At 41.0% G+C, this 24,402-nt stretch overlaps 1 protein-coding gene across 1 annotated transcript in view; it reads left to right on the top strand.

Moving 5' to 3' along the window:
* Positions 1-14,640, top strand: part of tmem39a (transmembrane protein 39A) — a 33,916-nt gene extending 19,276 nt beyond the window's left edge. Inside the window, exons 5-7 of the mRNA XM_031558380.2 lie at positions 7,967-8,121; positions 12,714-13,050; positions 13,165-14,640. Coding sequence (XP_031414240.1) covers positions 7,967-8,121; positions 12,714-13,050; positions 13,165-13,356 — 684 coding nt within the window. The 3' untranslated portion in view covers positions 13,357-14,640. The remainder of the gene's footprint in view (positions 1-7,966; positions 8,122-12,713; positions 13,051-13,164) is intronic.
* The last annotated feature ends 9,762 nt before the right edge of the window (positions 14,641-24,402 follow it).

Here is a 24,402-nt window from a genome sequence, read left to right as displayed (position 1 = left end):
AAAAGTGCGGTCCCTAACCCTGTAGTACAATTCCTACATAATGCCACTTTAATATAGGCATTAGCAATGTGATATCAAATATTATAATCCAGTATGTGAAAAAATTGTTAAAAACAGTAAGATTTTGATTGCAACAAATTGCATAACCGATTTACAAGGCCTATGAAATACAAATGACAAAATACTATTTATTTCAAATGTATCTTTTACATACAGTACCTGTATTAGAGATACTGGCCATCCCTGGTATATTCACATATCACCTTTTATGATAAGGGATCACCTACGTAACCAATAAACTGTCTAGCCTTTTTGAATTGCTTCAAATGAACCCATCTGATTTGTGAAAGTCCACATCAGATGTTATCCAATCACCTGTGACAGACCCATACTGATTTGTGATAACATTGACAAATGAAGTAACTGCAGCTCCCCATTGACCTCCCCATTGCTGGTTTGCTGGTCAGACACGTTCACATATCCCACCCAACAGACTTAAGCAGGCAATGCAGTGTCTATGTTTATACAGTGGGGAAAATAAGTATTTGAACCCCTGCCGATTTCGCAGGTTTGGCCACTTGCAAAGAAATGTGTGATCTATAATTGTAATGGTAGGTGTATTTTAACAGTGAGAAATAGAATATCAACAAACAAATCCAGAAAACTGCATTTTATAACATTTATGACTTTATTTGTATTTGATGCAGAAAATAAGTATTTGAACCCCCAAGCAAACAGCAAGAATTTTGGCTCCCAATGACCAGTTATGTGCCCAAGAAGCACACAGATTAGTCCTCATTAGGCCTAACAAGGTACACCTGATCTCAACTGGTGACGTGTATAAAAGAAACCTGTCCAAAGAATCATACTTCACACCTTCAACCTCACCACCATGGGCAAGATCAAAGAGTTGACCAAGGACGTCAGAGATAAGATTGTAGACCTGCACAAGGCTGGAATGGGCTACAAAACCATCGGCAAGCAGCTTGGTGAGAAGCAGACAACTATTGGTGCGATTATTCGTAAATGGAAGCAACCCCAAACAACAGTCAATCGCTCTAGGTCTGGGGCTCCATGCAAGATATCCCCTCTTGCGGTATCAGTGATCATCCAAAAGGTGCCGAATAACCCCAGAACTACACAGGGGGAGCTTGTGAATGATCTCAAGGCAGCTGTGACCACAGTCACCAAGAAAACCATTGGCAACACACTACGCCGTAATGGTTTGAAGTACTGCAGCACTCGCAAGGTCCCCCTGCTCAAGGAAGCACATGTACAGGGCCGTCTGAAGTTTGCCAATGAACACTTGAATGATTCTAAGGAGGATTGGGAGACAGGATGTGGTCAGATGAGACCAAAATCAAGCTCTTTGGCATCAACTCGACTTGCCGCATTTGGAGGGGGAAGAATGGTGAATATGACCCCAAGAACACTATCCCCACCGTCAAGCATGTAGGTGGAAACATTATGCTTTGGGGCTGTTTCTCTGCCAAGGGTACAGGACGACTCCACTGCATCGAGGGGACTATGGATGGGGCCATGTACCATGGAATATTGGGCTCATTCCCTCATTCCCTCCCATTGAAAACACAACCTTAAGGATTTGGAGAGGATCTGCAAAGAGGCGTGGACCAAAATCCCTCCTGAGATGTGTGTAAACCTGTTGACCAACTACAAAAAAAGTCTGACATCTGTGCTTGCCAACAAGGGTTATTCCACCAAGTACTAAGTCATGTTTTGCTAGGGGTTCAAATACTTATTTTCTGCATCAAATGCAAATTAAGTCATAAATGTTATAAAATGCAGTTTTCTGGATTTTTTGGTTGATATTCTGTTTCTCACTGTTAAAATACACCTACTATTACAATTATAGATCACACACTTTGCAAGTGGCCAAACTTGCGAAATCGGCAGGGGTTCAAATACTTATTTTCCCCACTGTATGTCTGTGGGTGGCAAAGCTGCCAAACAGGATGTCACTACCTTTCATATCTTTGGTCTGAAATCATTTGAATTTGAAGTCATGCCTTGTTTGATCTTAAGGTCTGGACATGTTGCCATTTCCTGTTTTGTTGTTATATTCAACGGATAAGTCGCCAATCCGGAAATTAAGCTATGGCTCTTCTTTTTACTTGGTGAAATGACTCAAGACTCTGTCTTGAGGGAGGCCAGCCACAACTACTCAATTTCAAAGCTTCAAGTCCTTTTGTGATCCTGATCATGTCCTGTTCTGAAAGCGTATTCCATGCCAAAGGCAATTAACAGGACATTATGCCATAGTTTGGTAATTCTTTGATGCATCAACACTAAACTTGGTAACCCTATCTTGAGGCACTCCAAAATAAATTCATTCTGCCATTTTACCACTAGGGGGCACCAGAATAGGCAAAAATGCATGTGTTTATGAAAATTGGCAGACCAAGGTAAATACAGCTGACATAGTGGAGCTGTGCAGGTCCCCTGACATAGTGGAGTTTCACAGGTCCCAGCTGACATAGTGGAGTTTCACAGGTCCCAGCTGACATAGTGGAGTTTCTCAGGTCCCAGCTGACATAGTGGAGTTTCTCAGGTCCCCTGACATAGTGGAGTTTCTCAGGTCCCCTGACATAGTGGAGTTTTGCAGGTCCCAGCTGACATAGTGGAGCTGTGCAGGACCCCTGAGTGTTTCTACCTTTTTGGGGTCAAGCAGCATAACAGCGTTGGCAGTGTGTCTACTTTTTCTTATTAATCGTCATCTTCTGGCTAGGGTGTCTATGGCAGCACCTAGAACCATATGGCAATTTGTTTTTTTTGACACACTGATTGGGCACAGTCCCAAGATTCTTTTCATCATGTTTCATGCCGGCGCCTAAACAAATAATTTTTGTGTCTGCTAATCCGCGTGTCCCGTGTATTAGATTTTATTAAAAGATTTTAGATGTTTTTTTATAGGCCGCATATTTTGTCCAATCTTTCCCCCAAGTTGGCACAGATGTTCTTTGGACCCAGCCTCTCAAAAGTTATTTGTTAGCTTTTCGATTTATAAAAGCATTTGTCCTTTATAGTCAATCAGACTTGGCAGCAAGGCCGCCAAACAGGAAGTGAGATCTCAGCAAGCGTTTTATGACTCTACACCAAACTTGATGGACTCTGCACCCGTTCCTGAGGTTGTGCAAAGAGATGCACATCACTTGGGGATGCTGCAATAAGCACAAATGTGGTTTTCCTAATACTTTTTGAGGTGTTTTTGTTGTTTGCTGATATTTTAGAAGAGCCCAAGGACAATGACAATGCATTTCTATAAACATTTATGTTACTCAATACTTTGAAGCAAAACTTCAAGTCAGCGGATTCATTTTTTTTTCTTTGCTAAAATGCGATCAGTTTTTCAAGTTCAGTTTTTCACTTGGCGGTGGTAATGCTGGCTTCACCACATTACCCATGGCCATATCTGAAATCCATGTGAAATGAAAGTACAAACTTCATCACTGCCAATTCCAGATAAACATTAAATTGTCTGTGCTGGAAGTATTTGTAGTTTTTATGCAATGGTTGGTCAAGGTACTTTTTATGGATTTTCCCACCAAGTTGCCATATTGTTCACATGAACATTTTACCCGCTCCTTAACTTACCTGCCTAAATAAAAAAGTCAAAGTCAAAGTAGCTTTATTGTCAATTTCTTCACATGTTAAGACATACAAAGGAATCGATAGGACGTTTCCCACTCTCCCACGGTGAAACATATAAAAGTGCACAGGCACAACAGATAAGACAAGACATTTCCTAATACTAAGTAAACATAAAGATTCACGTACAGTTGTTATAAATACTATATATATATATATATATATATATATATAAATACTATAAATACTATATATATAAATAATATAAATACGTAATACAATTTTAAACAAGTGAATACAAGTGATTAAAGTGCAGAGTCTTGAGTTATTTTTTAGGGGGGCGGGGGGATTTTCAGCTTCCTGTCAGACTGGAGGATATGGCTGGGGGGAGTGAGGGGAAAGAATTTAGCTTCCTGACAGCCTGGTGTATGAAGCCATTTCTGAGTCTGGTGGTGCGGCAACGGAGGCTCCTATACCTTCTTCCAGAGGGTAGGAGGCTGAACAGACTGTGTGCAGGGTGGCTGGTGTCATTCACAATCGAGGTAGCTTTCCGGGTGAGGCGGGTGGTGTAAATGTCTTGCAAGGAAGGGAGTGGGGCACCAATGATCTTACCAGCTGTGTTCACTATGCGTTGCAGTGCTTTCCTGCTGTGTTCAGTGCAGCTACTGCCCCACACAGTGATGCAGCTGGACAGGATGCTTTCAATGGTGCCCCGGTAGAATGTGTTCAGGATGGGTATGGGAGCTCTCGCTCTCTTGAGCTTGCGGAGGAAGTAGAGGCGCCGCTGGGCTTTCTTCGTCAGTGATGCAGAGTTGGTTGCCCAGGAGAGGTCCTCACTGATGTGCACCCCCAGGAATTTGGTGCTGCTCACTCGCTCCACAGCAGCACCATCGATGGTCAGTGGTGGGTGTACAGTGTGGCTTTTCCTGAAGTCAACCACAATCTCCTTTGTTTTGATGACATTCAGCAAGAGGTTGTTGTCTCTGCACCACGTGGTCAAAAGGTTGACCTCCTTCCTGTAGTGGGTCTCATCGTTCTTGGTGATGAGACCCACCAGAGTTGTGTCGTCCGCAAACTTCACCATGTGATTGGTGCTGTAGGTTGTTGTGCAGTCGTGAGTCAGCAGGGTGAAGAGCAGGGGACTGAGCACACAGCCTTGTGGGGCCCCTGTGCTGAGTGTGATGCTGCTCGAGGTGTTGTTGCCGACTCGTACTGCTTGTGGCCTCTCACTGAGGAAGTCCAGAATCCAATTGCAAAGGGGCTTTTTAGTAAGGGCTAGTAGTTATGAACCCTGTTGTAGACTTGTCAGATAAATAACGGCTGTAGAAGTGGATTGACTCTGATGGTGTGCAGAGATCTAATTGCATATTGAAAGTAATTAGGTGATGAGCTGGTATGATATGATAGGTTCGAGTTCTAAACCGTATGGTAAAGCAAGATCAATGGTGTGGATGCAGTAATGAGTGGCCTTGTTTTCATGTTAGGAGATGAGTCTATCAGTGATTGGAATGCTATTGTTTTCATTGTCCATGTGGATGTTCAAATCTCCCACTGTAAGAATTGTATTGGAGTTATCAGAGTAGAACTTTGAACTTCAAATAATTTAAACTTAAATTCAGGTCTTGGGGAAATTCCTAAGTTGGCATGGTAAATGAAACGGCCTGTACTGTGGGGCATCTGGCAGTTACTTTACTTGGAGGGGTAGCGTCATTCAAGGCTAAACATTGCTCTGGTTTGTGGGGCATCTGGCAGTCACTTGACTTGGAGGGGTAGACTCATTCAAGGCTAAACATTGCTCTGGTTTTAGCCATGTTTCAGTTAGAAAAGGTATTTAAATTTGGTTGTCGGTTATCAACTCATCAACCAGTGCAGCCTCTGATGTTAAAGACCGTATATTGATGAGGCCCAACTTTAGGTTTGTACTGGTAGGTTTTTGTAATAGTGAAGTTTTTATCTTTTTGTCTGATTTGATCTTTATTACTGTGACCTAGTCATTTTCCTAAATGTTTAGTAACACCCCTATACTGTTTGTATGTGGGTAAGTATGGGCAACAATTATATTGGGACAGCAGATATATGGGCAGTAGTTCTGCCTCCTGGTGTTCATTTTGGTTTGTCCGCAACCTGCCTCGGCTAGGTAATGTGTTAGATTTCAGGAATGCTCTCTCTCAGCAGAAGCCCAAAGCTTCCTCCAGTTTGTTTGCCAGTTGTCAGTAAAGCCAGTACATCGTTGCATGAAAACCATTCTAATAGCCAGCAATTGAGTGATGATAATATGCTATACATCGCATCACCATGGTTACTTGGTATGGGACCAGAACATTCTACGGAGTCTGACATTTATCTATGCTTAGAATTTGCAGTCAGTTTTAGGAAGGATTTGATGTTAGCTCTAACTCCAGGAATACAGTTGACATTGGCCGTTGGTGTTTCCAACTTTATAGAACCATCAACTAGCAGAACTTTCTCATCAGCATTGGTGTTGCTAATGGAATGCGTTGCAAGTGTGTTGCGGACCTTGATTTATGTCGACTAAGTGATTCCATTTCATGTATCCTCATCTCCACACTAGCCAGTAACCTACATTTGTCACCAATTATGACTGCTGAAGGATCCTGATTAGTTACTACACAACATGTATATAAATATATATAAACTTAGATGAGGCAAGTAGACCTATGTAAGTCTTCATTCAAGTTAATTCTGGCATTCTGAAAATGGATTGATGCTCTAGTTCCAAAAATTGGAGCATTCTATTTCTCTACGAATTAATGAAAACTTTTATTCTTTTAGCCTTTAAAATGGGTTTTTAGCTTGCATTGAGTTTGCATTTAGGCTGTGCTCATAAGAAACCTCTTTTTCTAATGGAAATCACATGACCAAAACATTTTTACTGTTGTAATGCAGTTGAGAGCGTCTTTTCTTAACACAACAACTTATTTTAATGCTAGTTAATGTTAAGAATTTACATTTTTTTTGCTTGCAACTAGCAATAAACACAAGCTCTAACCAAAACATTTTAGGACCCATCCACAAATGAATAATGGTGATTCACACCATCGGCACATTATCACATTCGGCACATTACTACCTCTTGTTGTTGCTGCCTTCCCCGTGGACTGCAAAAACCTTATAAAGTTGCGTTTCCGACCGTGACAAATGCTGACAACCTGAGTGAGGGTAGCGACATCGATGCAGTACAGCAGTTACTTTGTGGATGAGAACAATGAATTGGAAGATTCAATTTTAGACCCAGATAATGATGTGACTGCTGTTCATCTGACCAAGGCTCCGTAAATGAGACATGATTGAGAAAGAGAACGAGATTTCGGTGATTTTGTAGTGGCCCCTTTCTTACAGCTCTACAAATATATTTTTGTAATTTATTTTGTTTATTGATTAAAAAAAAAGGGCTATGATTTCCAATATTTTGCCAAAATGTTTAAGCTCTCAATGGTTTTTATTTCATGTTTTTATCTGCTACAGTCTGCTGAGTAATAAAGGTTTTTAGTGAACGTTCTGTCAAGTTTTTCAGAAAACTCTCAGGTTCATTGTTTTCAAAGAATGCCTTTGGTTTTGGAATGCTTTTTTAGAAGGCGTATAACTTGAAGCCTAGCAAGCTATGTATGGCAAACTACAGATTTGATTTCCAGATAACACTATGGGAAAAAAATGCTTAACAATATGACTGCATATGTGACTAGCTAGGGCCTTAACCTCTGTTCTAGCTCGTTTACTAAAAAGTGAAATCTTTTGAATTTTTTTGGCCGGAAGCGGCACGTTTCCTCTTTCTGTCCTCTGTTTGTTGCCTTCAGATACTGATTGTTGTAACCTGAATATTAAGAAGGTAGCTAGCACCATCTTTCTTCTCCATGTTTCTATGGGTGGTCATGTGTCTAAGATGAAGTTGCTTCCACTCATTGATTGTCCCCAACCTAACAAAACTCTTCAGACTGAAATACACCACTAATGAAGGCTGGATTTTGCAGAGGCTGACCAAAAAGTAGATATAAGCCACTCATTGTGGTTCTTAAGATTCTCTGGAAGAGCATTTCAACTTTATCTTCCATTATATAGTCTGGAACGGCACATTTCCTCTGCTTGTTGCCTCCACATACTGACCGTCAGTGCCAGCTACATACTGTACTTAATATTCAGGTACCATCATCCTTATTCATGTTTCTATGGGTGGTCATTTTACCACTCTCCTGCATCACTCCTGCAAGGCTACCATGCAATGTTTGTAGAATATTCTGGAGAAATAGGATCTGTAGAGAATCATTCTGTGAAGTATATGTTTCCCTTTATAAAGGTTTTAAAGGGTGTTTGTCTGTTTTTTGATTTTGTATTTTGGGCATAGGCTTCTCAGACCAGCCCCTGTTCTCTGGTCCGGTATGTGTTGGTCATCGCCGCTCGTCTCAGCCTGCTGACCCTCTGTGGCTGGGTGCTGTGCTGGACCCTAGTAAACCTGTTCAAGAACCACTCGGTGCTCAACCTGCTTTTCCTGGGCTATCCGTGAGTTAGCCTGTCTACTACTACTACTACTACTACTACTACTACTACTACTACTACTACTACTCTCATTTACTACTGCTCACTGCTTATGGATCACTTACATACATTGATTGCCAGCCTGCTTACATGTCACTCTGTTAATGTGTGCTAGCCTGATTCACAGGTTCATATCCTTCACTTAACCTTACGATGGTAACCTTATACATACATACATATACATACATAAGTACAATAAAATCCCCACTATGCTTAAAAAAGAGCATTGTTTTGAATACTGGCTGCTCACTTTCCCCATTTCTACACCCACTGGCGATGTTTGTATGTAAGCATATATGTCACTGTGTATACCCCTGACTGATGTATATATACAGTGGGGAAAATAAGTATTTGAACCCCTGCCGATTTCGCAAGTTTGGCCACTTGCAAAGAAATGTGTGATCTATAATTGTAATGGTAGGTGTATTTTAACAGTGAGAAATAGAATATCAACAAACCAATCCAGGAAAACTGCATTTTATAACATTTATGACTTTATTTGTATTTGATGCAGAAAATAAGTATTTGAACCCCCAAGCAAACAGCAAGAATTCTGGCTCCAAATGACCAGTTATGTGCCCAAGAAGCACACAGATTAGTCCTCATTAGGCCTAACAAGGTACACCTGATCTCAACTTGTGACGTGTATAAAAGAAACCTGTCCAAAGAAGGGGGAGCTTGTGAATGATCTCAAGGCAGCTGGGACCACAGTCACCAAGAAAACCATTGGCAACACACTACGCCGTAATGGTTTGAAGTACTGCAGCACTCGCAAGGTCCCCCTGCTCAAGGAAGCACATGTACAGGGCCGTCTGAAGTTTGCCAATGAACACTTAAATGATTCTAAGGAGGATTGGGAGACAGGATGTGGTCAGATGAGACCAAAATCAAGCTCTTTGGCATCAACTTGACTTGCCGTGTTTGGAGGGGGAAGAATGCTAAATATGACACCATCCCCACCGTCAAGCATGGAGGTGGAAACATTATGCTTTGGGGCGGTTTCTCTGCCAAGGGTACAGGACGACTCCACTGCATCGAGGGGACTATGGATGGGGCCATGTAACGTGGAATATTGGGCTTGAACCTCATTCCCTCATTCCCTCCCATTGAAAACGCAACCTTAAGGATTTGGAGAGGATCTGCAAAGAGGAGTGGACCAAAATCCCTCCTTAGATGTGTGTAAACCTGGTGACCAACTACAAGAAAAGTCTGACGTCTGTGCTTGCCAACAAGGGTTATTCCACCAAGTACTAAGTCATGTTTTGCTAGGGGTTCAAATACTTATTTTCTGCATCAAATGCAAATTAAGTCATAAATGTTATAAAATGCAGTTTTCTGGATTTTTTTGTTGATATTCTGTTTCTCACTGTTAAAATACACCTACTAATACAATTATAGATCACACATTTCTTTGCAAGTGGTCAAACTTGCGAAATCGACAGGGGTTCAAATACTTATTTTCCCCACTGTATGTCACTGTGTATACCCCTGACTGATGTATGTACAACTGAACTTGAAATTATTCATACTTTTTAACTTTCAAGACCTTATTATGATTTGGTTAGAGGTTAATGAATGTCTGTAGGCCATCTTCCACTGCAGGAACTCACAGGCTGTTTTTAGGGTGGCTTGCACCTTTGTGTGTGTTCTGACCGAACTGCCCCTGTTGGACCTCTTTCAGGGCCATTTTTTGCGGAGAAATAGGTACCTACTCTGGGGGTAGGTGCGGCCCAGAAACTGCTGGGTGGTACTTGGAGTGACGGTTGACACTTATTGGTTAAAGGTGATTGGAGTGAAAGACAACAAGACATCATATTTTTAGATTTATTTTTGGGCTTTTTGCCTTTAATTGGATAGGAAAGTGAAGAGAGACAGGGATGAGCTGGAGAGATTGAGAGTGGGATCCGGAAATGACCACGAGTCAGACTCGAACGTGGGTCCCCGTGGGCGTTTAGGCTCATCCATGGTACGGGGCTGCTGCTTGCGCCACAGCTCCCCCACAACAGGCATCATATTTAAAACCAGCAAGTATTTTGAGAATTTTGTACCAGACCTTACGTAGTGAATACAGCAAGGGAATTTTAGCTTACAGAGGTAATGTTGAGGTTACTGTTACCAGTGTAGGAAATTTACATATTTTTTAGGGGGCAATTTTTGCCCCCACTGACTTAAATCCAGGGGCATTTCAAATAAAATTGGGGGCACTTTTTGAAACTTGTGAAATAACATTTAACTATGTTCAAAATAATAAACATACTTATTTAGGCTTAGAGTATATGGGGATTGTCATCAAAAGGCAATAATAAGACTATTAAGCAGTAGGCTACTCTACAAATTCAAAGTGTTTTCTTAGATTTTTTTTAACAAAAAACTGACAGAAAACATAAATCAGACAATCATATTCAATTGTATTCTTATTTCTTTGTGGTTATTAACAATTATAAGTTTTGTCTTTCTTTTTTATAATAATAACTTATTATATTTCTTGATTTTTTTGTTACCTTTAATCATCTCCCTACCATAGTACAGGAAATACCGATAGGACTAGTTAGCTAGCTTGCAAGCAAGCCTTAACGCACTATCAGAGCTAGCTAACGTTTAACTAGCTGACTATTAACTAGCTAAACCGAACTAAATAATTAAAAAATATATTATTACTAGTTATCATTCACCGTAGGCGATGGCGTGTTGCTTAGTGCCTGGTGACAAAAGGCCATGTATTTCTTTATGTTTTCGCTCCCCTTGATCAAGTCAGTGTGCCTGTGCTGGATTGACAACGATTTGGCAACTTGTTGTCCACAAATCCGACATGCCCTGAAAAAAAATTGCGTCTTTTTTTTGTATCTGTGACTGAGCAGAGGCTTTTGCTACTCTCAACACTTCAGTCATCAGTTTTACTAGACTTGTCAGCAGCCTTTTATACAGTGAACCATGACATCCTCCTCTGTGCTGTCCGTACTGGGATTTTTGGGGAAAGCACACAGTTGATTTGAATCGTACATCAGTGGACATTAATTCAGTGTTTCTTGGCAGGGACAAGTATCAAAATCTCATCACCTCTCCACTGGTGTACTTCTGGGATCGGTACTTGGACCCCTCCTATTTTTTTTTTATCTCCACCACTTCCTTAGGTGAGATCATCTGTTCCCATGGGTTCTTCTATCACTGTTAGGTGGATGATACTCAACTGTACTTGTCCTTCCCCTGGTTATTTTTTAACTAGACTCAAATCAGAAAATCAGTTTTAATGGGCCTGTCTGCATGTGTTGTGAGACTGGCTGATCAGAAATAATTTCTGAATAATCTGCAACAAAGAGGACACATGTAACTTCTCTGCTGGTCACCCTTCACTGGCTCCCTGTACTTGCAAGAATTAAATTCAAACCCCCTCACACTCGCCTATAAGACAGCCACTGGATTGCCGCCAGCTTATTTAAATGGCTCAGCACTGTTCGCGTTCTCGACCACTTCGCTCCTCTGATGAGCGTTTGTTGTCTCAGCAGCAAGAGATTGGTGGTGGATTGATGATTGATTGATACATGAATGGTGGATTGAACATGAATCGCACAAATCTATGTGTATTCTAGCAGTACAACATCTACAAACTATTGGCTTCAAACTCCTAAATCCTGAAATTGTGGGCATCTTGGTTTTCTACCATTTTAGTTCTTCTTACTGTAGGTGGAAGACCTCAAATTAGCCAGCTAGCTAAAAGCCAGCAGACCTGCCTTGCAAAGACCAACAGCAGCACAACTGACACTGATAAAAAATAGCCAATGTATTTTGGCAATATATTAGCTTGAAACATGCTATAAACACTGTTCTTACACTTCCGTAGGGCTTCTGACCTGAAGCTCAAAACTACAAAGGAGTGTTTGTCTGTCCTTCACATGAGCATATGCCGTCAAAATTAAGTTCAGGTATTATGAAAATGAGTTACTTACAAAAACATACCTCAAAAACACATAGTGTCTTGGCTTGTTAAGATTTTGGACATGTTGATATTTTGGATTTGAATTAATGCTACTCATCATAATAGAAAAAAAGCACAACTCATTTTCACTAGCCTACTGGGTTGCATTATGTAGCCTAAGCTTTTTTTTATACCAGCCCAATGAAGATATATATTTTGTTTAGAAAGGTTTTGAAACTATTTTAAATGGGCCTGTATAGTTTTGTAATTCTGACTAAACAAGCTGAAAAATGGGCCTTGTTTACAAGCATGTGAAGACCACCGAATTGCCGTTAATATATGTTGATTATATTTGGGGAGCTTGGAAATAATTATAATATATATTAATATAAAACAAAATATTTTTATATTGTGTTCTATCATATAATATGGAAAAATATTTCCAATGATCTTTCTACGTGGTATGCTCCAAAAGTGAAACAGTGCAAGGTAGTGGATGGGTTGAGATGAATGGGTTGAACTTGTGATTTCGGTAATTGATTCATAGTGGTTTATGTAGAAAAATGAAACTGAAATCATTGACTGGAGTATGGAATTCTTAGACTGTTTTGTTTAACTAATTGGTTGGTTCATTTATTGGCAGGTTCGGTGTGTACGTTCCACTGTGTTGCTTCCACCAGGAAAGCCGGGGAGGTGGTGTGGCATCTCCAGCTGACTGCAGCCTCTCTGAAAGGGAAAGTGTTGAGTTTGGGGCCCTGCTCAGGCCAAGAGACTTCATGTCACTCCTGCGGGAGAACCTGCGTGAGCAGTTTAGTAGCCCTGCCCCTGTACCCACCCACAGTTGCCCACACTCCCCTGAGCTCATCCGCACCGAGGTAGAAGAGCTGAAGACCAACTTCAACCGCCGCATCAAGGAGGTGCTCTTCAACTCGCTCTTCAGTGCCTACTATGTGGCCTTCCTGCCCCTCTGCTTTGTCAAAGTGAGTTTGATGTGGTGGTGGGTGTTCTCTTTTTACTGTGCACAGTCTTCCTATGTCTACTTCCTAGTTATGTGTCTGTATGCACCCTCCTGACTTCTGCTCTCTCTTTGCTAGAGTACCCAGTACTATGACATGCGCTGGTCATGTGAGCACCTCATCATGGTGTGGATCAATGCCTTTGTGATGCTGATGAGTCAGCTGTTACCACCTAGTTACTGTGACCTGCTGCATCGTTCGGCTGCACACCTGGGCCGATGGCAGCGTCTAGAGCACGGCTCCTACAGCAACGCTCCTCAACACCTGTGAGTTCTGCACCTCTCGCACATCCACATTCTATCCCTTTGTCTTTGTACCTTCATTTAATGGAATCTACACTCTTTTGGCGGGATCCAACATCCCCTGACATGGGTCTTTTCAATGTCTCCATTTGGCTAGCTTTCTATGCCAGCAAACTGATCCAACATCCCCTGACATGGGTCTTTTCAATGTCTCCATTTGGCTAGCTTTCTATGCCAGCAAACTGTGAAATGACTGGTACGGTGCAGAGACGTTTGCAGAGCATGAGCTTTATATTACAGGATAATGACCGGTGACACCTCAAACGCCATTATCTTGCTTTATGATTAAGGATAATGACCGGTGACACCTCAAACGCCATTATTGTGCTTATAGCTGTGTGTCCATTTGTATTCACATTTGACTACGAAATTTTGACAGAAATTAATTGAAAAAAAAACTGAAAAATAATAACTGAATGCTAAACTAGATGGTCTTATTTAGTGCCCACAAGTCTGTTCATGATGTAATTCATCGATGCTAGTGTGTAGATAGAGCCATTATAGTTGGTAGATCTCCACGGTTGAGGGAGGCCCTCTTCCAGAGACAGTGGAGCTCACTCCAGGACCAGAAGGAGGGTGGAGGGAGGGGAGCACACAACTGCGCACCAGCCGTAGACCTCCCATTCTAGAGGAATTGCCAACCATATCATTTGGGTATAGAAGGCAAAAGTGCAAAATCTGTTAAAATGTAGTGAACTGAAACAGCTCTCAAAATCCATACAAATTGCCTGATGAGATTAGAGGGTCAAGGTGTCAAGGCCACATTCATTATACGTTATCTTAAATGCATGTTGATGGTTGTTAGGCCTTTAGTGGCTATTGTAAGCACACTATAAGCACACAATCAGGCATCAAACGAACAAATGATCAAACTTTGTGTGCAACTGACAGTTACAAGCGGCGTGCACTTGTAGATGAGCTGATGAAACGTTGTATGTAATAATGAGGCAGTTTAGCATAACAATTGGGATTTATTAAGGCCGTCACACATGGCAAGCAACGGTGATGGACATGCAAGAATCTAAAGCCCAATTTATGGTTGTCCGTTTACAGAGAGCCCTCTCCGACATTGCAAACCCTCTCCGACATTGCAAACCCTCTCCGAGCATCTCTCTGTGGCCTGATGTGCACCTCCCAAATTTTTTAACTATCCGACTCCGTCAATCCGTCAGTACATCGCTGCTTACCTTGTGGGTAGTAGTATTCCAGCACTAAATAGCTGGCTCAGACACCTCACAAATCCCTTCAGAGATATTTTTCAGTTACAATAACGGGATTTTTACATTGCACAGTGTCTATTTCTCAGTAACTTAAAAAAAATCTAAGCAAAAAAAAGTCAAACAAACAACCTTTATGTACAAATACGACCATCCGCCATCTTTTAAAAAAAATTACCTTTCAACACCCACAACCTTCAGAGAACCATAAATGAAAACGAGTCCATCGAGGCAACTGCGTGACCGCGGAGTAACGGAGTCGTAGAAGTATATTTCGGCCTTAAGGCAATGGTAAAATTCTGTGTGTTGCAGGTTGGTAACACTTGGTATTTTGACAATTTGATTTTTATAATTTTATTTAATGGTGTAATTCAGGGGTTTTCAACTGGTTTTGTCCCTAGGGACCACCATTCTGACAAAGTAATCCACGGCCCACTGATGTGCCTGCGTGCGTGCGTGCATATGGATAGAAGGAAGTTTTAACATTTGGTTTTCCAAGTTGGTTATATTTAAAAACCTCAAACCAAGTCTAGACAGATCTACTTAAAAACCTCAAACAAATCTAGATAAACATATTCCCACTGTGTAAAAAAACAACAAAAACGGTTGTTTTTCAGTGCTTAAGAATTGAAAACTTAAGAATTAAAAAAATTTAATTGCAGTTTGTAGTTGTACTGCATCTCAGACTTAACCATATGTACATCAATATACATAACAGTCATGACTTAATGTACAGACATGTAGCTGACATGTTGAGAAAACGTTAAAATATAACTGATGGAGTAACGGTGATCAATAACAATCATGTCTGCTGCTGGCAAAATAAGATGCTCTGCAATTGTATGGGGCTCTTTGCATTTTGCAATCCTAAGAGCGACCAGATATGATGCTTTCAGTGCATCATCACTTATTTTTGGACTCTCAAGAAAACGTGATGCGTCTCCATATGCCGCAATAGTTTCGACAGCTTCATTTGACAGTAATTTTGAACACACGAAACACACTCGACTGGACTTCAAAAGTACACATAGGCTATGCTTAACTGCTTGTCAACTTCGCGGACGAGACTGTACGTTCTGAATAATGTATTATTTTAGTCATAGTTTTCTTATTTTAGATATTTTTCACAATATGCAAGAGTAATTTGGAAACGTGTTGAAATATCAAAGCGAATTTATTTTTTTTTTAAAACAATGGTGAACTTATGCATTCGTTGACCCCCTGCAAGGCCGTCGCGTACCACCAGGGGGCCGCGGACCCCCGGTTGAAAACCCCTGGTGTAATTGAAATATTAGTGGACCTTAGGCATATCAATTGCTGGATGAGCAGTAATGGCTGAAATGGGTGAGTAGAAATCTTCAGTATGTTACATCTCAATCAGCCAATAGCCTACATAGATAAATGACAGCTAGTTATAGTACTAGATAGATTTTCATTTATAATTTATTTTTTCTTCTTCTTTGTTTTAAATATAATTACAATGCCAGACAGATGTGCAGACAGACTGTTGCTACACCTTCAAACATAATATCTCCTCACAAACGTACTAAACCACAAACGTAATACAAATCTGCACTTTAGTTCTTCCACTCAGTTCCTACAAACATAATAATTATTACATTTGTAGGAAGTTATGACGTTTGTTGAAAGGTAACATTTCTGGAGTACATCAAATGTAATAAATCACTAATATAGTGAATCAGTTCACTCAGTTATAAGAGTATGTTTGTCAAACATCCTCAACATCTAATGATATTTCCTTTCTTTGAACTCATTCATTTCCGATTGATTGTGTGTTGTGTGTACTATGTCCAGATTATAGTTAGGGGTCAAGCAGCAAAGTTCAGAAATCACATATTGATATTGTCAGTTTTCAAATGTAATGCATCACTACCTGATAACATTCTGCAGCGCAGCCAGAATGGACGAATGTCTGAATTCATTGTGTGGTTTATAATCATACAGAAAGTTTCCTCTGCCATGTGTTGACATTCTGTCTTCACCAGTCTGACTAGTGCTTGGTTTAAGGAAGAACACACCCCAGCAGTCCCCCCTTTCTCTCCTTCCCTCACTCCCCCCTTTTCCATCCAGGAGGCTGAGGTGAGGAGGCTTTTTTAAAAAAACAAAATAAAATTGAGGTTAACAATGCTACATCATACCTTGTTACCCTCACTACTGGTACACCACAAAGCTGTATGTTCTCTCCTCTGCTTTTCTCCATCTATACCAATGAGTTCACATCACACCACAAAATATTCAAGTACACAGACTACACCACTATCCTTGGATTTATCAATAAAAGTGATGAGACTCCACTGCCAAGATGTGTATTGAGCTGTACATTGGTGCAGCAACAACTACCTCTGACTCAATGCTTCAAAAACAATGGAAATAGCTGTAGACCTCAGGACGAGGACAAACATATCTTTGACCAACCCATAAACCTGATGGACTCCTTCAAATTCCTCTGCAATTACATCAGTAACACTCTAAAATGGAACATCAACACCAACCACATCAAAAAGGCCCAGCAAAGACTGTACTACCTCAGGCAACTGAAGAAGTATCACCTCTTGGTCGCGTTGGTCCACTTCTATAAAGCCATCATAGAGAGCATCCTCACGTCATCTCTCACTCAGTGTGTTTACATGATGGTATAATTCGAATCTTTGCTTAGTCGGACTATGCTTTCTTTCGAGGGTAGGTGCTATTATCCCAATATACATGGCAGTGAATAAATCGAATCATTGGCCGAAAGCATGTCATATCCGATACGATAGGTGGCGCTGTTTTTATTACAACTAGTGGTGATACAGCCCTTTCCGCTTGACCTCTTCACCACTACCAATAACAACAACAGTTGATTGAGCATGAATCGCGTCTGTTCATCAGTCCAGAAATGCGTGTTGCCTTTTGGGTTGTTTGTTTGTTTGTTTGTTTCTGCCAGGCCGATGTGTTTATAAGTTACATTATTCAAAGGTGAAAGATAAAAGGCGAGAGAAACGCACGCACATTCACACACGCGCGCAAATAATGGGTTACAGCCAAAACGCATTGCCCTTCTGCCAGTTGCATAAAATTGTTTTAGTACTTCTTCGCTGTCGATTTCCAAATCTGTGTGAATATTCATGAGAGCAAGTCCAGTCAGTCTTTTCGTAGAAACAAACTCATTTAGCTGTTTCCAGCTCGGTATCTGCATCGTCAACGCTGGGCATTAGTTGTCTGTACTCCGATTTGATAGTTTCCCCATTTTAATAAATATGCGTTCATGATATATTTTTCTTCTTCTCGCGTAGCAGAAGGTACGCACAGTGCGTACGGCTGCATGCGCCACTGGAACTCTGTGCAATTAATACAATACATAATAGGCTAATTGATACAATATCTCCTCGTTTGAGTGTGGTTGTTTGAGTGCAATGGGAGTGTATGATCGATGTTGTCTATAAAGGTATTTAGGTAAAGGTATTTACGGGAAAATATCTCGATCCACCTGTCACGTCTCTGTCTTTAGAGGGCAGCGCCAAATAACTGAACACAACTAAACTCACGCGTGCCTCGCGGCCACAATACCAAATTTCATCATATTTGATAGAATGAAGGACATATTAGTTGTGAATAGTATCACCGAGTTTGATAGGTATTGGTCAGGTAATAGCCGAGTGACAGCTGATTTGCTTTCTGATTTAACAGTACTTATTCGTGGTTTTTTTCAGCGCCAGATAACTGAACACAACTAAACTCACGCGTGCCTCGCGGGCACAATACCAAATTTCATCATATTTGATAAAATGAAGGACAAATTAGTTGTGAATAGTATAACCAAGTTTGACAGGTATTGGTCAGGGGAGACGGCCCAGTGTTCCGAAAGCCCAATATTCCGAAATCTCAATATTCCGAAAAATAGTCCCCCTGGCAAAATTTAGAAATATTTTAAGTGGCACAAAACACTCAAAGCATTTCGTTTGCACAGCAGAGCGGAGACGCTCACCGGGCTATCACGCATATAACTTTTCCTAGGCAATATTTGTTAACTTAGCCTACTCTGGTTTTGAATATGGGGTAGGCTACCACTCATGCGAAGGAAATCACCGGCAGATTGTCGCAGGACATTATGCAGATCTTGTCAAGCACTGACAAAGCATGCATGCGTTGGCAATCATACAAATATTTTTGTATCATCGCGATGCAAATGCATGTGTGTATAATAATATTCTGAATTCAAGTTAATGCTTGTGAAATAAATGATTGTGTGATTCATTGGGATGTGCATGTGGGCAATAGTGGTTCACGTTGCTGTACTCACAATTTCGGAACAGCGGGCTGTCGGAAAAATGGGCTTTCGGAACATTGCCATGGAACCTTGGTCAGGTAATAGCCGAGTGACAGCTGATTTGACAGTACTGCTGTTGTTTTAAGCAAATAAAATGTGGAACGTCCTTATACGTGTTTAAGGAGGGGTTGTAAAGGTGCTCATATCTTCGGACCTCTTCTGTTATGTTTGTTCATAATCAACAAGAATAAGCTTGTGAGACAGTCTGCAGGATATTCATAAAAAACCGTGTCATTAGTATGAACAGTTGAGACAACTTATCCCTCTTTCGTCTTCCGGGTCACAACCTGGCAGGGAGAGAGGGAGCATGCGCAAAGACGCAAAGTCCAGTTCCTTATCCAATTCACCGTTACATGCCGCAATAGTCGAACTATCAACTGGATCGGATCGAGTTATCCAGGGGTGTTAGTCCGACTATGTGCGGTCCGACTACGATCCGACTAAGGTGCTTACATGAAACGGATAATGCGATTTCAGTCCGACTAAGGCAGTTATTCGAATCCATGTAACCACGGTCACTGTCTGGCATGGGCACTCAGACAGTCGCACCAAGAGGAAACTGGAGATGAATGTCACTAAAGCCTCCAACATAATTGGTTGTGACCTTCCCCCAGGCAACTCACTGTATGTAAAGCGCACTGGGCAGCTAAAATAACCAGTGACTCCTCACACCCAGCCCACCACCTCTTCCAGCTTCTCCCCTCTGGAAGGTGCTACATATTAACCAAAACAACACTAGCTTCTTTCCTACAGCAGTCAGAACATCCAACACCTCTTGGTAGCCCCCCCCCCCAAATACACCCATATACTGACCTGAATGCACTGTATGCACTGAACTGAACTCAGACTGGACTTGTTTGCATTGGTACATCAATCATTGTACTTTCTGCCTGTTGGGATACTTGAGTGTTTCCTTTTTATGTGCTGTTGTAATGGTTTAAGGTGTTTATATACTTGTTTCTCTCTCTTTCTTTTTGCACTGGAACTGAGTTACTGTCCTGTGCCAAAACTATTACCACCAATAAAATTATCTATTGGGGAATTCATCACTACAGGGCTGGCGTGGACAGACTACCATCAGCATAAGGGAGTTAAGCCTGACTAGCATTGGATAGGTTGGCAGTATAAGATTCTCTTTTTTTTTTTTTGACCCTGTCAAACATCTAAAATGTGTGCCGGAGCGCCTTTTGTATCAATCTTTTTTTTTTTTTTTTTTGTCAAAAGAAAATGGTTAATAACACCTTTGCGTCCAACGGTAGTCTTTCAACAGGCCACAAACATTAAGTGCATCTCTGATCTCCTCCACCAACTTAGTTTTACAATAAAGCTTTCATAGTGATGTAAAACTTGACAGCTGGTACATTTTCATAAAACAACTTGTATTCTAGCCCTTCTAGAATGGGGTAAAATAAATGCTGTGGCACACATATTTAAAATTACAAACATTTGCACTATTCCAAAAGTATTTATTGTGAAAATGCATAGTAAGATGACGGGTCAATTTGATGTCATGTTAATCCTTGTGTTTCTTTTCTTAAGAGGTGTATCTCCTTGAAAAAGTTCCCACACAATAGACTTGCTACAATGTAACATTTCCATAAAACACAGATGCACTAACCACACAGATATATTCCTCTCAATGTAGTGAGACAATAGTCCAGCCAAACCCTCAAATCCAGTGAGAAGAATCTCGTGCAGACACACACACACACACACACACAGCAACAAGTTTGCAGCTTGGCCTCTATAAACTGGACATAGCATAATATGCACAACACACAATCAATCTAAAAATGAAAGAATGGAAAGAAATTGATTATATGGACTGCAAATTTAATTAATGATGATTTTTGACAAACGTTTGACAAATCACTGAGAAAAGTTTTTGAAAGAGAATCACAACTTTGTATATTCAGATAACCAAAAAATAATCTGAAATATAGTGTGGACATTGATCTGAAATATAGTGTGGACATTGATTATGTTGCAAATGACTTCCAGCTGGGAATGGTTGATTTTGAATGGAATAGTGAGCAAATGAATAGATACCGGTGGAGTACTACAACTCTATTTTAACATAAAATCATCGCTAGACCATATCCACAGCACTTGACTGGAGCCAGTATTCTCCTACAACAAAACAGACCCATTGCATTGCTCCAAATTATGCAAGACCTATTTAAAGAAGGACCAGTCAAGCTGTAATGCTGTGAAGTTTGTAATAGCTGCTGATAGGTGAAAATTCACCCTAGTTACCTCAGGACTCCGGAGCTGCATTTAAGTATATTTATTAGACAAACAACAATTGCAATCGGGCTCACTCCCAGCACAAGGCTGAAAGTGAAGCAATGATAAACACATCGCATGAGGTTTATATATAGACAGAAGTTGAGCGTTCAGTAGGGATAACCACGTGGTGGATCTCTGACGCTCGAGGCAAGGATGGAAGTTTTTCACAAGATTGGAAGAAGCACAGTTCGTCCCTTCTAATCACTTCTGGTCTAAACATGCTCTTGTACATATGCTAAGTGGCACCTAATAATCTTAGTTACACACACGCACACAGAAACACAGAAAAGCCACGTTCCTGCTTTCATAAGCACATGATTCATACAAGGAATATATTAATACAAGGCACTTGATTCATATATTCTTAAGTAACAGTGTTTGGAAATTATCTCCATCACTGCAAATGGAGGATTATTTGATGAACAGAAATCATTATTTCTAACTTTGACAAAGTCTTGAGTATATTTTTGATTGATTTTGTACCTTATTTGATGGTTAAAAAAATATGAGATTTCCTGAAATATTTCATTGCCTGGGTGTTTCCAAACTTTCAAAGGGAAGTGTATAATTTCACTATGTTAGTCCATGTCTAGCTTGATGTAATAAAAAACAATTACCTCCCCACAAACATAATAATTTCCTGCAAAGGTAATTAATTATTACGTTTGTGGTGGGCAACCGTTATTTCGTTTGTGGGAAGCTATTACGTTTGTAGGTGTAATCATACTTGGGGACAAACAGACAGATAACATACTTGGGTACAGACAGGCAAAGAGACTGATAACATACTTGGATAGGTAAAACAGGTAGACAGATAGACAGCATTCTTGGTTAAGAAAAAGGTAGTGGTGAGGGTAAAAGGAAATTTTAAAAGTGTCCATCAAGCAATTTCTATCTTTTAGATAGATGGATTAAAATAGCTATTTGCTTTTTTGGATCAGAGGAAATTGCTACGTTGTAGAAAATGTAGGCCTACATATTGTTCACATATTGGCCATTCATGTTACCATTTCATAGATAATGTTTTCGAGGACAGCAGAAAATAGTAGTGCTCGTGCTATGTCTGTGGTGGAGAGAAAGAACTCAAGGAGGACATAGGACATAGCTCTGCCCCAACCTTGTAGCTTGACATGGAGAAGCGTTACCCACGTGACCTCCTCATGACCCCCGAGCAGCTTGAACCACTTCTGGTGATCGTTGGACCAGACCTGACAAAACATTCTACTGCTTGCCAAAAGCCTATGGAGCCAAAGCAGCGGCTTGCTGTCATTTTAAGGTAAGCTCTCAAAACCATCTACATACATTAGGCAATGATAGTAGGATATTTAGTTGAGAACATTCAGGTGTGTTGGAATGAGGATAAAAATAATTTGGGGTGACATTGTTCCAGTGAGGTAATGCGGTATGGGGTATCCTTCGTTGGCTCAAGTAGCGCCTTGACTGGCCTGTCCCTCATTTCCTTCTGCTTAGCCAACACTTCCAGAACCAGTAAAATGTGTTACTACAGTGGGGAAAATAAGTATTTGAACCCCTGCCGATTTCGCGAGTTTGCCCACTTGCAAAGAAATGTGTGATCTATAATTGTAATGGTAGGTCTATTTTAACAGTGAGAGACAGAATATCAACAAAAACATCCAGAAAATTGCATTTTATAACATTTATGAATTGATTTGCGGCAAATAAGTATTTGAACCCCTAGCAAAACATGACTTAGTACTTGGTGGAGAAACCCTTGTTGGCAAGCACAGACGTCAGACTGTTCTTCTAGTTGGTCACCAGGTTTACACACATCTCAGGAGGGATTTTGGTCCACTCCTCTTTGCAGATCTTCTCCAAATCCTTAAGGTTGCGTTTTCAATGGGAGGGAATGAGGTTCAAGCCCAATAGTCTACGGTACATGGCCCCATCCATAGTCCCCTTGATGTGGTGGAGTCATCCTGTACCCTTGGCAGAGAAACAGCCCCAAAGCATAATGTTTCCACCTTCATGCTTGACGCTGGGGATGGTGTTCTTGGGGTCATATTCAGCATTCTTCCCCCTCCAAACGCAGCAAGTCGAGTTGATGCCAAAGAGCTAGATTTTGGTCTCATCTGACCACATCCTGTCTCCCAATCCTCCTTAGAATCATTCAAGTGTTCATTGGCAAACTTCAGACGGCCCTGTACATGTGCTTCCTTGAGCAGGGGGACCTTGCGAGCGCTGCAGGACTTCAAACCATTACAGCATAGTGTGTTGCCAATGGTTTTCTTGGTGACTGGGGTCCCAGCTGCCTTGAGATCTTTCACCAGCTCCCCCCGTGTAGTTCTGGGGTGATCCTGCATGTTTCGGATGATCACCGATACCGCACGAGGCGAGATCTTGCATGGAGCCCCAGACCGAGGGCGATTGACAGTTATTTGGTTTTTGTATCCATTTGCTAATAATTGCACCAATAGTTGTCTGCTTCTCACCCAGCTGCTTGCCGATGGTTTTGTAGCCCATTCCAGCTTTGTGCAGGTCTACAATCTTATCTCTGACGTCCTTGGACAACTCTTTTGTCTTGCCCATGGTGGTGAGGTTGAAGGTGTGTAGTATGATTCTTTGGACAGGTTTCTTTTATACACGTCACCAGTTGAGATCAGGTGTACCTTGTATGGCCTAATGAGGACTAATCTGTGTGCCTCATGGGCACATAACTGGTCTGTGGGAGCCAGAATTCTTGCTGTTTGGTAGGGGTTCAAATACTTATTTGCTGCAACAAATACAAATAAATTCATAACTGTTATAAAATGCAGTTTTTGTTGATATTCTGTTTCTCACTGTTAAAATAGACCTACCATTACAATTATAGATCACGCATTTCTTTGCAAGTGGCCAAACTTGCGAAATCGGCAGGGGGTCAAATACTTATTTTCCCCACTGTATGTGTTACACTGCAGCCCAGGGGAGAGGCTCTCCAGCTGGGTGATCTGGCTAAGCAGAAAGCTCCACTGCAGACTATGATGTCTTCTTTGAAGTCCACACTTACCGTCTTCTTCCTGGACCACCCTGTTTTTCTTTTTCTCTCCTCTCCCTTTTCTTTATCTGCTTGTACATTCTTTTCCTCAGATATAAATTAGATCAAATTAGTGTGTGAAAAGGAAAAGTATCTTTGCTTGCTCTGAAAGGCAAAGGTCAGTGCACCCCAATAATGTTGTAA

This window comes from Clupea harengus, chromosome 21 (genome assembly GCF_900700415.2).
Source record: "Clupea harengus chromosome 21, Ch_v2.0.2, whole genome shotgun sequence".
Lineage (NCBI taxonomy): Eukaryota > Metazoa > Chordata > Actinopteri > Clupeiformes > Clupeidae > Clupea > Clupea harengus.
Note: the sequence above shows the minus strand (reverse complement) of the source record. Positions and strands in the feature narration are given on the sequence as shown.